This window comes from Leptosomus discolor, chromosome 26 (assembly GCF_034619465.1).
Source record: "Leptosomus discolor isolate bLepDis1 chromosome 26, bLepDis1.hap2, whole genome shotgun sequence".
NCBI classification, from domain to species: Eukaryota; Metazoa; Chordata; class Aves; order Leptosomiformes; family Leptosomidae; genus Leptosomus; species Leptosomus discolor.
In genome coordinates, this window is record NC_141416.1 from 689,629 (window position 1) to 705,399 (window position 15,771).

Consider the following 15,771-nt stretch of genomic DNA (forward strand, 5'->3'; position numbering starts at 1 on the left):
TGATGTTTTTGTGTATCAAATTTGCTCCATAATTAAGAGTCAAAAGAAAAGGAGACTGTTCCAAGGGAGAGGAGGAGGACACGAGAAGATGAGAAAAGGGACATGGTTGCTGATAAAACTGAAATCTTCATCCTCCTTCTGGTCTTGTTATTTTTTTATACTTTCTCTTCCAAGCACAATCTCCATTAAATTGGTATCTGAGCTCTCAGCGCTGTGTTGCCTCGGTGTTGTGTGTTTCAGATTTATCTCCATTCCCAGAAGATGTCTTCCTACAGACACATGATCAGCTCCCGCTGCCTTGCACCCTGCGAAGTGACCTGCCCGCAGCCAATTGCGAATGCCTGGAGCCAGCCCTGTGTTACGTCCTGTGGTGATTCAAGAGCTGTGATCTACCCACCACCCGTGGTCATGACCTTCCCAGGACCCATTCTCAGCTCCTGCCCTCAGGAGAGCATAGTGGGCAGCTCAGCACCATCCAGCACTGGGAGCTTGTTTGGATCCAGTGGCTCCTATGGCTCTAGGAGCTTATACAATTATGGGAGGTCTTACTCTTCCTATGGATCCAGTGGTTATGGTTTTGGGAGCTGCAGACCGTGTTAAATGTGCAATGAATAAGAAGCAATGAGCAATCGCCCAACATGGAGGAAGATGTGCCTCCACAAACCCTGTTACTGGTATTGCTTTCCTGGAGTGTGAACTGTGCATCTCTGAAAATCACACTTACATGTAATTCTTAAGCTAACGATTTAAATTAGTTTTCTGACTGTTCTTTCCAGTGGCTCCTGATAATAACAGCCTTAAATTAATTCTATCAACGATCTCTGGCTGGTTGAAAGTGGGATGAGATTGTGTAAGTCTTCCCATGCCATGAAAAAGAAAGAGTAACATGTGCGGAATGCATAGCCCTGGAGCAATTCTTTGCTTGCAGCCTTTAATGAGACCCTGACAATATTTTCATTGTATTTTTCATTCAATAAGATCTCTCCTTACTTTCTCATTAAATTATTGTGCACCAAAATTCTGAGCTTTCCTGTCTTTTTTTTTTTTTTTTGTGCACCATTTTTTACTAATATACCATTTGGGGAAAGCGTCAATCTCCAGTGAAACATGATGGTGTTTGTGTTCTTTCAACAACTGAAGTTGGAAGGTGACCAGGCCCTTTAAGCAGGAGGGAGTGTAATGACTGTCTTCTGCACAAAAGTAATTTCATGCTGGATAAACATGTTTTGTAACCCTTACAACTAAGTTTGAAATTTCCTCCAGGACAGGTGTGGTTACAGCATGTTTTGTTACATGCTAGCACAGAAAGTTAAACACACAAATAACTTTGAAGATCTTCCCTGAGTCTCGCTATTTGCCTGCGGCTCCAATTTAATTATATCCCCGTACATTGGTTTTATGATATTTTTCATTGTTTAAAAACAGCATGTAACGATCTGTGGATAGAACCTTCCTTTGGATAGCCAACGGGAATTTTTAACTGAATGGCAAATCCTTGCTGAAATTCTCAGTTCTTTGAAGTTTCCCCATTAATACCTCTAAATTCTTGGCGAATGTTGAAATAAATAAAAGAATAATTCTTAAATCTTCCCTGCAGAGCAGCACCTATCATTCAGGCCAAAGAATATTTTCCCTCTCAGGAACTTCAAACTTAAATTTCAGGCTACTCACAGATGACTCTGGATACTGGACATGTTCAGCACTTCTCTTTGTTCAACAGCAACACGGTTCCAGGCTGCTCAGTATGTCCTGTAGAGCTGTTTTTCTAGTGATAAAATCTGCATACAACTAGTACAGCTATTAAGAGGCATTCACCCTGTCCTGTGCTTGCAATGCCAACAAGGACTCTGATGGACCAGACACTGCTCAGCACTTCTGCTCTTCCCTGTGTGAAGTTGCTGTTCCTAGGGATACCAGCAACGCGCTGGCAGGCTTCACAGTACTTCAGCAGGCTCATTCCAGGCAAACCCCAGTCTCAGAAATTTGTTTGGACAAGATCAAGTATGTGGTAATAACTTCAAAGGGTTTGGAGGTGTGACTTCACTTGTAAAACTAGCTGAAATGAGATGAGGCTACAGTGAGGTAGCCAGGCAACACCTCTTTCTTGTTAGGATGTGTCTGAAGGCTTTGTCTTGTTTTCGTGCTTCCTCTGCACTGCATGGTTATTCTTGGAGTCACTAGGATGTTGTCAAAAAACCAATACTTGTTTGTGCATATATGCAGAGCACTAAACCAACCAGATCACGTTATTTTCAAGACAAATCACTATGGTGTTGATCACTACAGAAGTCCTCTTTTCAAGATTACTGTTTTCATGCCACAGAGGACAGTAGAATTACATCGATCCTCTTCTCAGCCCATCTTGCTGCACCTCTGCGCTGGACTTACAATAGCAGCCAGTTTCTCATGCTGCAGTCCGACATCCTTCAGTGTGGATGTTGTCAGCATAGCTGGATGAAGCTTCTCTGCCTACATGCTTGTTATACTACAGAAAAGGCACACGTAGGAGCCAGAAGTTAAGGCCTGGACTATAAATAGATCGCTGCAATTTGTTGATGGACTCTACTGGCTTTGAATGGTTCTTGAAGACATAGCACTCCACAACACCATTGTTCGGTAAAGTGACCTGCAGGCACTGTCCCTTGGAGAGCGGGAACTGCAAAAATTGCATGGTTGATTTTCATCTGCTGGCCTGAATTTGCATGTTATGACCATAGACCAGAGCAAGCACCAAAGGACAGTTCTTAACTGCCTTCCATTGTTCTGCACCGCTCCTAACCATCAACAATCTTCCCAAATGCACAGCAGGCTGAACTTGGATTACAGTTTCATGTAAGTGTAATCACAGATGAACGCAGTAGAAGATAAGAGACCTAATTTCACTGGCAGACCCAACGCATCTCAGGTCACGTCACATGCAGATACGAGGAGGAGGTGGGAGGAACGCCAGCTGCTGTTTATCATGGAAATCAGGAAGCAGTGCTGAGATCTGGGCAGTTTGCTGGCCACTGCAACCTGGGGACCACATCTAACTGCAAGGTCTCCTGCAGTTCTTGGTCAGCCATGGGAAGTCCAGGCTGTTGACAGTTAACACCAGCATCTCAGAGTCCGGTTCCTCCTCTCAGTGAAACAAGTAATTACCAAGAATAGGAAGCAACAATAAATGAGATCACAATGTCTCATCTTGAACTATAGAGGTCACTATACTCTCCTCTCTGTCTCAACGTGCTCTGAGCATGTGTTTGTACCCTAGTACAAGGTAACAGTGTTGGCAATCAGAAGTCGATTCATAAAGATGTTGTAAACACAGCCTGAACTATATGTCCTCCCCACACACTAAATTACAGTTCAAGACAGATATCTGTGGGAGTTAAGTCTTTCATGTTTGATTTAAATAGGTGGATTCACTAAATATTTAGTCACTACTAGAGCTTAATGGTTTTTTATGTGGTTCAGACTCACACCACTGGTAAATAGCCTGCAGGTACAATGGCTTAACATAACAGTACCAGAAGTATGCTCTGCTGAATGCCAGCTTCCTTCCAGGGTTTGATTCTGGAGGAATTAGCAAAGTGGCTGCTTGCAGTCTACCTTTTATCAGTTTTGCAACTGGAGGATCTGAACTTGACATGTTTCAGATGTTTTAAATAAAATGCTTTCTCAGAGAAACCTGAAGAAAGGATTTTTTTTTTTTTTTTAGCTCGTTCTCCCCTTTTGCTTAGAAAACAGATTATAAAATAAGCCACATCTTGGATCCTTAGGTCACTGTTTTTTGGAAGTGTTCTAGGTCAGGTTGTATGGGGCTTTGGACAACTTGATCTAGTGAAGGACATCCCTGCCCATGGCAGAGGGATTGGACTAGATACCATCTTCAAAGGTCCTTTCCAACCCAAACCATTCCTGGATTCCCTGATTCTATGATCTGTTAAATCTTCTATGTCCTACTGGCCATGCCATATACTGTCTTTCAGCTGAAAGAAGAAGAACTCTAAGAAAACATGTCAGTTTTTGATTGATCATCTCATTTTCAGAGTTCTGTCTTAAAACAAAAGTAATCAGGATATTTTCAATTCTAAACACCAGCACTACTGACTCACACATAGTAGTCAGAGTACTGACCTAGATTACAGTCAAATTTAAATATCACTGTGGAAATCAGCATTACTGACATTCTCCCTCTCCCAATACATGCCAGTGTTCCTGACACGAGAGCACAGAGACAGACAGGAATATTCCACGGTGTGCTCTTTGCCTCCTGGTTTTTTCCTCTTTTTGTACAATGAAAAAGAAAACCTGAAGTTAATCAGTCGAGTAGAAAACTGTAAACAGAGACTGTATATCAGTTGTTAGATGGGGATATCGGAGAGAGGAGTTCAGTTCTGGGCTTTGCCAAGTGCTTCCCTTGTCATCCAGGGAAAATATTTACTAATGTTTTTATCAGTATGGAAAACATGGCCTTCAACCCCTGCATAAAAGATGCCTATCTGCAAAAAAGGGAAAAGAGCAAAGGTGCTCATGCTTTGCTTGTCTTGTCTATTTTCTCTGAAAGCACTTGAGGGCAGGGATTGGCTTTATTCTTTGTTTGCACAGTACTGAACCTGCCTCATTTGCAGCTTCATTACAGTTTGAATTGGCTGTGTTACCAGAAGCTTAGAATCAAGGAGTCACCACCGCTCCTGCTACTCACTGGACTACAGTTAATTCTTAGAGGGAACAAGAATTAATCCTTTCTTACTGTGCTGGAAAGGCTGATGACTGCAGGGAGGAATAAGTGTTAGCTGTTTGGGATGTCTGGAATTTAAGTACCACTGAGCAATGTCAATAGTGTAGAATGAGCACTGTATCTTTGAATTTATAGGTGCAAACATACATTTGGAAAGTACTCTGCTGGGCACCACCTTGGTGGCATTTGTGGTCATGCTGAGCTCAACATGGAAACCCACAGTTCTGTTTGGATGCTCATGGAAAGGCCCCACTGAAATCGTGTTTAAGTAACAGGAGTTAAGACGCTGTGTTATTTTAAACTTTTCATATCTTCAAAGGATGAAAAGCTGCTACTCAGGACATTCATTACAGAAACATTTGTGACGCCATGTAAATTCAGTCTGTGCTTAAATGTTCTGCAGTATTGCCGCTCAGTTTGCAGTTTGGTTCTGCCCATGGGAAGATATCACCCAGGACAGGCTGTGGATGAAGGGAGGAAGGGAAACCAGAAGGCTGCTGTGTGATGCAACAAAATTTTAATGAGCAAGAAATACCTATGTTGGCAAAGCAGGATATCACAGAACATGAAAAATCTCTTTCCAGACAATTTCAAAGAATGTTCAACGAATGTTCTGCTCAGAGATATTGCTGTCTTCAGCTGGCTTTCTTCTGTCTGTTGTGCAACTACTGATGAAGATACTTGTCATTATGAGTGATGTCCATATGGAATACACTGCCCCATGATGGTGAAAAAAATGGGAAGGCTGGAACAGGCAACAACAGCAAACAACAAACTAGAAACCGAAGTGTAAACAAAAAGCAGAAGAAAGATCAGAAATGCTAAGTGGCAGTAGCTCCATTGCAGGGCTGTAGGAACGCTGAACCCCCATCCTCATTGCTCTGCATCTGGGCCTTCATATGTGGCTCTTCTGAGACCTCTCTGCTGCCTTTAGCAGGGCCCACAGGTGCTGCGGAGGAACCGGCTGTACCGGCGGGAGGAGTACGGGCTGCAGTACCCGCTGCCGAGTGTGGAGAGGGCTGAACTCCCATATCCATACTGGGACCCGTATCCCAGAGAGCCCCCATAACCATTGAGGCTCCCAGAGCCATAGAGGCCCCCCAGCCCCAGGGAGCCCCCAAAGGCGGGGGCTCCGGAGGAGCCCACCACGGCTTGCTGGGGGAAGGAGCTGAGGATGGGTCCGGGGAAGGTGACGACGACGGGGGGCGGCTGGATCAGGGCCGTTGAGTCAGGGCACTGGCGGACACAGGGCTCATTGCAGCTGTTGGCGATGGGCTGGGGGCAGGCGATGCTGCTGGTGGTGGGGCACAGGTCGTAGCAAGACATTTCTTTGCAGGGATGAAGGTGATCCTGAAACACAGAGCAGAGAGCTGTGTGAAAACAAAGCACGAGATCTACTGGAAAAACAGGTCAAGGTTTGGTGCTGGGCTGTGGGGGAACAGGCAAAATGATCACCAGATGCATAAGCAAAAGTGATGATGCTGTTCACAAAATTTCCTGTCAATCAGCATTGCTCTGATCTTCCCCATCAAGTAATCCCTTGCACTTATCACATCTGCCAAGCCTTCTGAAAGTACTGTTTGGGTTTTTTTGATTTAAAAAAAAGTAGCACTTTTTTCCAGTAAAAAAGAGGAACTATTATTTTATTCATAAAGTAGCCCTGCAATGCAGAGAATCAAATTGTTGAACTCAGTGTATCTGAACAGCTAATCTGGATCTGGATTTACAAACGGACATATGACAAACACATTGGATCAGACCACTGGTTTACTTCCCTTATTGTCTCCGGTGAAAATAACTAGGGTTTAAAAAAAGCAGGATTTAGATTTTACCTATCCATAAAGACTAAATACAATCTAGGATTATTTTGCAATAAAATTCCCATATAGATAATGCTCTTTCTTCAGCTGGGCCATTAAACAGCTTAGGATATGGCCATGCCTCTCTGATTCAGTTGTTAACTGAAATGATACAGGAGAATTCTGCATTTTAAAGCTTATGCCAGCCTACATTTTCCATCTGCTAACACTACAATAATGCCCAAATATTAATTACAGTTAAACAAATGCCTCAAACACCAGTCTTAACTCCTAAAGCCTACTGGTAAAACAACTTGCCAACATACTAAAAAAAAAAAAAAAAAGGAGAGACAAAGAAAGAGAATTAAAAAATAGTCCTGAAACCTCTAATATAATAGTAGTGACCAGTATTCTAAGCTCCAGTGCAAAGGCATTCTGGCATTTAGAAAGAAATGAAATGTCATGAGACGTACCTGATGTAGAGGAGAGTACACAGGAGAGGGAGATGGAATAGGACTGTGTACCTGTTCCTTTTATACAGTGCTTCAGATTGCCTGGGGGGTCTGAGGCACACTGTACGCATGAAATCATGATCACCAACCAGCCCAAATTTGAAGCACGTATAACTTGCCAAAGTGATGAAACTGTTTTCGCTTGCCGTTTGCAAAATCACCCTAAATCTCTGAATAGCATGATATGCACATTCCAGCTCCCAGTTCTCTTTCATCTTGAAGCCTAATTGACCAGCTTCATTGCTGGTATCATTCCACCCTGCTCACTGGCATTGCAGGAGGAATTAAACTGGTTCTATTTATTTAGCACTTCCTTCATTAACTACCCGTAATGATTTTAATCAGAGCTATAACCCGCTGTCATATACATGTTTGTATTTAAGTGTTTCAGATCTAGGCTGTAATCTAATCTACTCACACATTTTGCAATGAAATATTCAGTGAGGTGGAAGACACCTTCTGATCCTTTTCCCACCCACAGCCACAAAACACAAGAAAGGTCCTATACCTATGATAATCATGGACATTGTCTAATGGCCTTTGATTTTGAAATTCTGAATTTTCCCTGGTGCTCGGTAAGATCAGCAGAAAACATAGTATTTTAGTACCTGAAGGAGTGTTTAAACCAAAGGCTAAAGTTTTCTCTGAAGGGATATCGGTGGTTTTTTTCCTTATTTTTCACCTGTGACCTACAAAGGCACACAGAGATTATCTCGTAGGTTCAGCAATGCAGAATGGCTGCACATGCAAACAGATTAATAATTACTAGCTACCTGTATTGACGTTGCACAGCTCTGAAGGAGGACACAGCACAAGACAGTGGTGAAGTAGGTGCAAATTTCTGTTTCTTTGTGAAATTCTATGTTTCTGTCCGCCACTGGCTTCATTTAGTCTGTGTCTTCTCTTTCTTTATATTCATATGACAGAGCATAGTTTGCCCTTAGATCTACTCCTTCACCTTACAAAGGAATTGAACCAAAGTTTCATCGGAGGATGTCACAGAAATAATTTTTGAGTGCTTCCTTCCCAGACGTACTGGATAAGTAGCAGGAAAAGCAATGGAATTACCCAAGGAATAGTTATTTCAACAGTGCATTTATTTCTTTCTCTTTTTTCTTTCCTGACTAGCAGGACATCACCCACAGACTGCATATTGTTGCAGAGTGCAATTTTGACTGCCAAGATTTCAAGTGACTTGTCACTTGAAATTACTCAGCCTTCCCCAGTGCTTAGTGGGGAGGGACAAGAATTTCTGCAAGACAATTCATCCGTTCTCAGGTGCTTACCTTACCGGAATTGGTATCACCCTCAAAACATAACAATTTTGTTTTCATTGACTATGGAGACATGCAACAAGCTCAACTGAAACACCCAGCTTTTAAACAGGGAAGGTTTGATGAGATGTGTACCACCCATATTCCCATATCCTGAAATTCTGTGTAATAAACAGTGCCTGATCCAGCCTCAGGTGTCCTCGTTTGCGTATGGATTGGTTGTTTGTTAAATAATCACTGCAACTTAAATGATGAGGTTCTTTTTTCCAGACTTTGAGATGGCCCTAGGGGATTACAAGAGCAATAATACTCACAAAGGGTGTTCAAATACTTTTTGTGTGTCATTTTAAGCGCTTCCCAAACCCTCCTTAGCAGTCCACACATGAAGTGGTGCATCATTATTGTAATACAAGTATGCGGCTGGATTAGAACAGTTCAGCATTTTGAAATATATTTATTAAATTGTACTGGTCAAGCACATTCTTCCTGTTCCCTTTACCAGCTCACGATTTCTAACCTTAGGATTTCAGCTGATTTTTTTTTTTTTTTTTTTAGTATTTTAGGTTTTCATTTATTTTTTTCAGTTTGTGTATAAGCTCCTTCAGTGCTGATATTGTATTAATTCACATTCCCTTCCCTGTTTGTAGCACAAAGATCTGCAACATTGGCCTCTGTTCCCCTGTTTTGAAAGCTTTTCCTAGGACTGTCCTAGTCTAACTGCAGGTGATCTACCTTCTTCTGTGTTTTAAACACATGCTCATTTTCCTAAAAAAATATATTTAACAAATTGCCTGTAATCTGGCTAAGAAACTGTTTACCTTTGTTGTGACCAGTGAATTTACCTCTAAAATTTGAAGAAATCAAACAACTGAGTGGTCTGGGAGACAAGGCATGGATCTGGATGATTTAAAAAAGTACTTTGCAAAGTATCTTTTGATTTTTCCTCTGAAAAGTGCGGGATGATCCGGTCCAAATCTGAATTCCAACTTCATATAGGAGTTTCTGATTTCACAAGAAAGACACCATGTTTGGCATCAAATACACTTGATCTAGCTTGGGTAAGGAAGAAGGGGGAAAAACCTGCGTATTAAAGCAGATGGCAATTATGATTAACATTTGAGCCACTGTCATTATGTCTACCAATAAAAGAGGTAAGTAAATGAAGCCAGCATAATTCCTCCTGTCATTCTAATGTATTTAATGGAACATTACCAGGAATGAAACTTGCCAATTAAGCACTAAGATGAAAGAAATATTTGTTTTGTAATTTACATTTCATGCAGTGTGAGAATTTGAATCAACTAATAAACATAAATATTGAGCAAAACTGTTTCATCATTTTGAGGTGAAACATGTGTGATAAATGTGGGTTGGTGTTAATCGGAGTCTCAGGTTCTTCAGGCAATTTGAGGAAATGTATAAATCCCTCCTCAAAACTGCCTTGCCTTTACTTCTCCCGTCTTCTTCTTCCCAGAGGCAGCTATTTTCTAGATACCAGACTTGGTTTTCTGTAAATTTTAATTAGTCCTCTTTTGCCATTTATGAGAAGGCAATGCTATATGCAGATTTTAAGGGCTAAGCTGGTATTTTCCACAATGTATTTTATAGGAGCTGTCAGCTCTCCACTAGCTTGAATCTCAGTTATAATCTGCTAAACAGACACCAAACCCCCAGACTGTAGGCCTACAAACTGCTCTGTACTCCTGCACCACAAAGGCCTCAGTCGCAGCCATGTTTAACAGAGGATGTGTCCTCTGGATAGTTAATTACCTGGTCTTCCAGCTGCTGTTTCAAATTAGTTTGTATGGAGAAAAGCCAATGCTGGAAAAGGATGTAAGCAAAGCTTCCTTACTCACGGCAAGAAGGGCCTCCAGGGTGTTAGGAATCAGGTGAGCCTTTGGACAGTTCATTCAATAATGCGTTGCATCAGGATTTTGACACTAAACTTCAGACCACGTGGAACTGACTTTTATCAGAGACAAGGTATAACACAAGAGCAACCATTTGTCTGCGGAAGTATGTGACCTCCTATATTCCTGTGTTTCCACTAAGCAATGATTAACCATCACCTAAAAATAATTTTTCTTACAGAGCTTATACAAATTTGAGGAATTACATTCACAGCAGCAAGTAGATCTTGGTGGGGTAGCTACAATTAGGCAGGACGGATCTGGAACTAAATTAGTGTTGCAGAGGATCCAGACTGCCATGCCTTTCCCATTTCCATGTGGTTTAAGCTTTTCTTCCTGTTCCAGGAGAATTTGAGCTGTGTTACCCTTACACCTAGTCATGTTTCCAGGTGGCCAATTCATGTCCAGCACCAGCGCCAATAGCTGCAAGCAGCTGACTGCCCTGACCTGAGGGCAGTGGCTCAGCCGCCATCCATTCTCATCACCTTGCCAGCCTAGACGCTTAATTCCTTCCTTCAGGACAGTATAGCGGGATCTCTGTTCGCTCCCATACTTAAGGGCTCCTTTTGTTAGGGAGCTTTTGGTATGGTAGTCTTTACCACAGCAGATTTTCATACAGATTTTCAGGTCCTGCAAGCAAGTAGAACATTCCTTCTGGCTGTTGTTTTGATACAGGATACCACTGTGGAAGCTGTGGGTCTTGCTGGAAGAGCAATTTACCAGAGACAATTAAATAAAAGGCAGATTTATAGCCGACTTTTTAGGTAATGAGTGCTGAGAAGTGTGCTGTAGGCACTGTCCAGTTACAGAGTGGAGCTGGGCATGCGCAGCAGATCTTGCCTTTCTTTCTTCGTATCCTGCCTCCAGTTTCTGGTCAGATGTTGGCTGAACACTGTTACATTATTCTTAGCCATACTTCTTACTGTAGTAAAATATGTAGCCTAAGATCTTTTGGCAGCTGAACATAAACTATCTTTTATGCTATCAGATAAGCATCTGCTTGAACCAGGAAATGGTTACATGCTTTACTGATAACCTAGAAAGATATGCCATGTACGGTGCAGTATTTTTGTTCACTTTTAGGCTACCTATATAATATTTACACAAATTCTATTATATTAATATATACCTAGCTTAGACAGAAACAAAGAAGTCCCAAACCTGGGAACTCAGTCAGATATGCTGTGAAATGATGCACATGGTCCTTATTGTGGTTTTGAAGAAGTGTCATCTGCACACAGCCAGAATTTTGGAGAGTGAGACAATTTAGTAGCATGGATCTAGGTTGGCCTGTGCTAGGGAAACACAGATTCTGAAATTCATTTGATATCAGTCACCAATTTTCCATTAAATGCTGTGGAGATGTAATTACTTGTACAACATTGGATTAGAAGTCTGCAGTGGAACAAGCAAGAACTTAACTTAAAGAGTGTGAGCAGTCACTTGTAGTTCAAATACTTACCTCACAAGCTCATGAGTGGGAAGTCTAATAAAGTAACGTGTGGAGGAGGCTGCTGTTCATCTATGGCCAGCATGTTGTGACCATGTTGTTGCAATTCAGTGGTGAAACAGGCCTAGCGAAGGCTCCTTGTGGAGACTTTGACTATGTGGGCAGGGTTTGCACAATATTATTGCAGCCATATGTGCAACAGGCAGCTTTATCCAGAAAAGCTGGCAAATTCAAAATGGATGAGAACACAGAACCAAAACACGCTTACTTTAAGCGATGCAACAGATTTTTAATGAGAATGAAAAGAACAAAAATACATTGCGCTGTCAAGAATGTATATCCAAGATGTCAGTCAAATGCATTTTGAAAGTCGCTGATAAATGTCCCACTGTATTCCATCACAAGTATGATAAAGTAGAAGATAACAAGGAATTGAACTCATGAAGACGTCAGGAAAGAATTCAAAGGAAAAAAGGAGAGGTGCAGAGCATGCAGAAGGCACTGCACTGAACAGGATTTGTGAGTGCTTTCACAAAGCTGTCACTCATCTGCTCACTCATGAATCCTCATTTTGTTTTTCACTTGTACATTATTCAGTGGATTTTCCTGTTGTGTTTACCAGGGCCCGCAGCTGCCACGGCTGTACCTGTTGTACCAGTAGGAGTAAGGGCTGCAATAACCAAACCCATAAGGTCTACCATAGCCATACAGGCCCCTGTAACCCAGGGAGCCCCCATAGCCATACAGACCCCCATAGCCCAGGGAGCCGTAGCCCCCATAGCCATACAGACCCCCATAGCCCAGGGAGCCGTAGCCCCCATAGCCCCCAAGGACGGGGGCTCCAGAGGATCCCACCACCGAATCCTGGGGGAAGGAGCTGAGGATGGGGCCAGGGAAGGTGACGACAACAGGGGGTGGCTGGATCACAGTCGTGGAGTCAGGGCACTGCCGGACGCACGGCTCGTTGCAGCTGTCAGCGAGGGGCTGGGGGCGGTAGACGCCGCAGGCAGAGGTGGAGCACAGGTCGTAGCAAGACATCTCACAAGGATGGAGGTAAGCTGCAACACACACATAGATGAGGAAATGAAAGACACAAATTCAATGGGAAAAAGACTTTGAAAGTTGGACATATCGATTTGAACAATGGCTTTACATTTCAGGTCTTGGTTGTCCTTCCTTCTCTTCAGTATTTTTCATGAGACATTTCTCCTTCTTGTAAATGAGCATTGCTCAGATTGCACACTAATGAGTTATCTCTTCCATGGTCTCGCTCCTAATTTCTTATACTTGGTTCCCTCTAAAATGTAGTTCTTTGTTCTATCACACTGCCAAACACGGCAAAAATATTATCCAGCACTTCATTTTGCAAATTACTTCGACTATACTTTGCAGCCACTCTTACAATGTCTGTGTCTGAAAGTTCATTTCATGTTTGTTTTACACTAGCAAAAACAAAGCAGTGTAACCTGACAACCAGCAAAACTTATGTGGTAAATTAATGGGTAGCTGGAAGAACAACTCTGGCATATTGACTCGTAACATGCTTCTAGCCGCCGGTAAACTGAACCTGCTATAAACGTGGATTAAATAAGGCATTCCCTGCCCTGAAGCGCTTGCAAAGTAGCTTGAGAGTCACAGGGTGGGTGGAAAGATTACTTCTGGAGGTCATCTAGTCCAGCTCCCCGCTCAAAGCAAGGACAATGTAAAGGATAGGTTAGGATTTCCTAATTTCATCTCTGTTTTCCAATAATTCTTTAGAAAATACTTCTATATTCTTTCTGGTTAAGCTTGCCCCCTCAACAAATGCATACATATACAAAGATACATGCCAAAAAATTACATGCAAAATCCTTAAAAAATTCCTAGTGATCGAACAAGCCTTCTGCTTGTGTTTTGGAAGCTGCTTTGACGGCTTAAGTTTGTATTAACAGGTACCAATTTTTGCAAAACCTAGTTTTACCATTTTAAACCCAAATACATGGATGTCCAACACCAAATAAGAAAAATAAATTCATGGCAAAATAATCCAATATTATTAGGAACCTTAGAGTACTTATGGCTGATTCTGAGCTTAATTAAACTGGCAGAAAACAGATACTTGAATTTTAGGAAAGAGATCACATAGAACAATACTTACCCTTTTCACAGAGGTGAATAAAGCAAGTAAGGTGGAATGAAGAGCCCTGAGTTGTGAGAGCTTTTATACAGTTCCTTGGATCATGGGGATCACCTAAGGTGCAATTTGTGCATGTGCATAATTGGGGCAAACCCCAAACTAATATGACACGCAGGTCCTCAAAGTTTTGCTGACTATTTGTTGATTCAAAGTCTCGTGAAATATGATAGGTGCATTTCATCACAGAAGCCTCTTTCATCTGAAATGGTTACAAGTCATATTCATTCCTGTTATCGTTCCATTCGCATCCTCAGCGTTACAACAAGAATTATACTAACGCTCTTCCTTAGCTTCTCCATTATTAACAGCAAAATCCGGTTGCTCACTGCACGGCTGTGGTCACCTGACGCGCACAGATTTTTCCATTAAATCCAGGTTGTAAGATAGCTGGAGATAAAATGGAGTTCCATTAGGGCAATTTTGGGGTCCTCATTTTTATCTTTATCTCTCAGCTGCTTAACGTGAGACCAATACTGCACCCAAAGGAAGCAAACATCCTGCCGTCCTTAAATGCTTTTCTATTGTTTGTCTTTGCTCCCGAACACAATGCTTGCCTCATCTAACAAGCGAGGGACTTGGGGAAAGATCTCTTGCTTTCTTTGTCGTGTTTTCAGTCGTGGATTACTCTCTCTGTCCTTCTCTCAAACACTGGCAAGTCCTCCAGACCAGTTTGAGCAGAAGGCAGAGATAGAACATCCTTTTAAACTACTCAGATTTTTCCAACAGGTCTCTCTCGCTGTATTTCAACCCAGGTTGAAGTCTAGAGGCAAACTAATACTTACCTTTCTGTTCTCAAGATTGCAAGGCACTTTCTTTGTGAAGCATTCATCACACACATTTTCCAGTTTTTGGTCGTCTGACACAAAGCCTTCAGGGATCCGTTTTTAGGTGCATCTTCAGATCAGGCAATACTTAAGACTACTGAGAATCGAAATTAAATGAAACATGACCAGTGGCAACTTGCTAAATCCATCTGGAGATAGGCCACGATAGAGACAGAGAAATAATTTACAGGGATAAAGGGTGACCGTTGACAGAATTGTAACATCTCAAGAAAACAGTTAAATCCTCTGTTTCTGTAGGCTGGCAGGCAACTGAAAATGATAAAGATACACTGATTATACAGCTTATGAAATGCTGTATTTATCTAAAAGTTTGTATTTCTTTATTTCTGCATTGAAAAAAACCTGAAGAAGCACAAATCCTCAGTATTTAGGCATGAACTGATTATACCAAGGACATGAATACCTTGACTTCTGTATTTTAATGTGATGTCATTCAATAATTGCTAGGCGTCAAAATCCAGGTACATGCCTTTAATCTAACTGAAAAATGCATTCTCAAAACATTAGTGGATAGTTTGTGGTATTTGAAAAGACTTGCTCCCTGGAAGCTTGAAAATGTTACTGTCCAAAAAAACTTCTAACCACCTCAAAGGATGAGAAACCCACCTCATAATTTAGAAATAATCTATGGAATAGATTATGCAGTATTAAAATAACACATCTGTAAACAAGGGAAGAACCAGCCTTTGTTTTGCGTGATGCATTCCAGAAACTGCCAGCTCAGCCCTGTTCTGGACTTATGGCTTGCAGCAACAGTAGTGTATTACAGGAGGTCATGAATTCCTGACAGTCAAGGTCAATAATTCAAAGCATTTCTGTCACATTTCAATTTTTGCACCAGAGGATCCATTTGTACTGAAAAAGCTTAGGTTTCCTTAGGCTTATTAAATATTCTCAAGTACCATCTTTGTACTGACATAGAACCAACAATATCTGGAAAAAGTCTCTTTGGGATCTCCAGTCCTTTGTAGCTTTAGTTACCTTCAGAAACTCATTCCTTGTTTATCTCTTAAAACACAACAGCAAGCCTCAGGAAGATAAAGGCTTCCTCTCCATCTCCTATGTGAAATTCTGGAGACTTA

General features: G+C 41.7%; 3 protein-coding genes across 3 annotated transcripts; 1 reads left to right on the forward strand and 2 right to left on the reverse strand.

Moving 5' to 3' along the window:
* The first annotated feature begins 261 nt into the window (after nucleotides 1-261).
* Nucleotides 262-600, forward strand: KRTAP13-1 (keratin associated protein 13-1). The gene has a single exon (XM_009953558.1). It carries the CDS (start codon nucleotides 262-264, stop codon nucleotides 598-600), a length of 339 nt encoding a protein of 112 aa, XP_009951860.1.
* A 5,053-nt stretch (nucleotides 601-5,653) lies between these two features.
* Nucleotides 5,654-6,049, reverse strand: LOC104348302 (scale keratin). The gene has a single exon (XM_009953560.1). It carries the CDS (start codon nucleotides 6,047-6,049, stop codon nucleotides 5,654-5,656), a length of 396 nt encoding a protein of 131 aa, XP_009951862.1.
* A 6,234-nt stretch (nucleotides 6,050-12,283) lies between these two features.
* On the reverse strand, nucleotides 12,284-12,706 carry LOC147413533 (scale keratin-like). Its single transcript, XM_086478221.1, has one exon. It carries the CDS (start codon nucleotides 12,704-12,706, stop codon nucleotides 12,284-12,286), a length of 423 nt encoding a protein of 140 aa, XP_086334347.1.
* Between the last annotated feature and the right edge of the window lie 3,065 nt (nucleotides 12,707-15,771).

Bases quoted from the DNA above. Each gene is read 5' to 3' on its own strand.
- KRTAP13-1 (XM_009953558.1), top strand. From the start codon at position 262: ATGTCTTCCTACAGACACATGATCAGCTCCCGCTGCCTTGCACCCTGC.
- LOC104348302 (XM_009953560.1), bottom strand. From the start codon at position 6,049: ATGTCTTGCTACGACCTGTGCCCCACCACCAGCAGCATCGCCTGCCCC.
- LOC147413533 (XM_086478221.1), bottom strand. From the start codon at position 12,706: ATGTCTTGCTACGACCTGTGCTCCACCTCTGCCTGCGGCGTCTACCGC.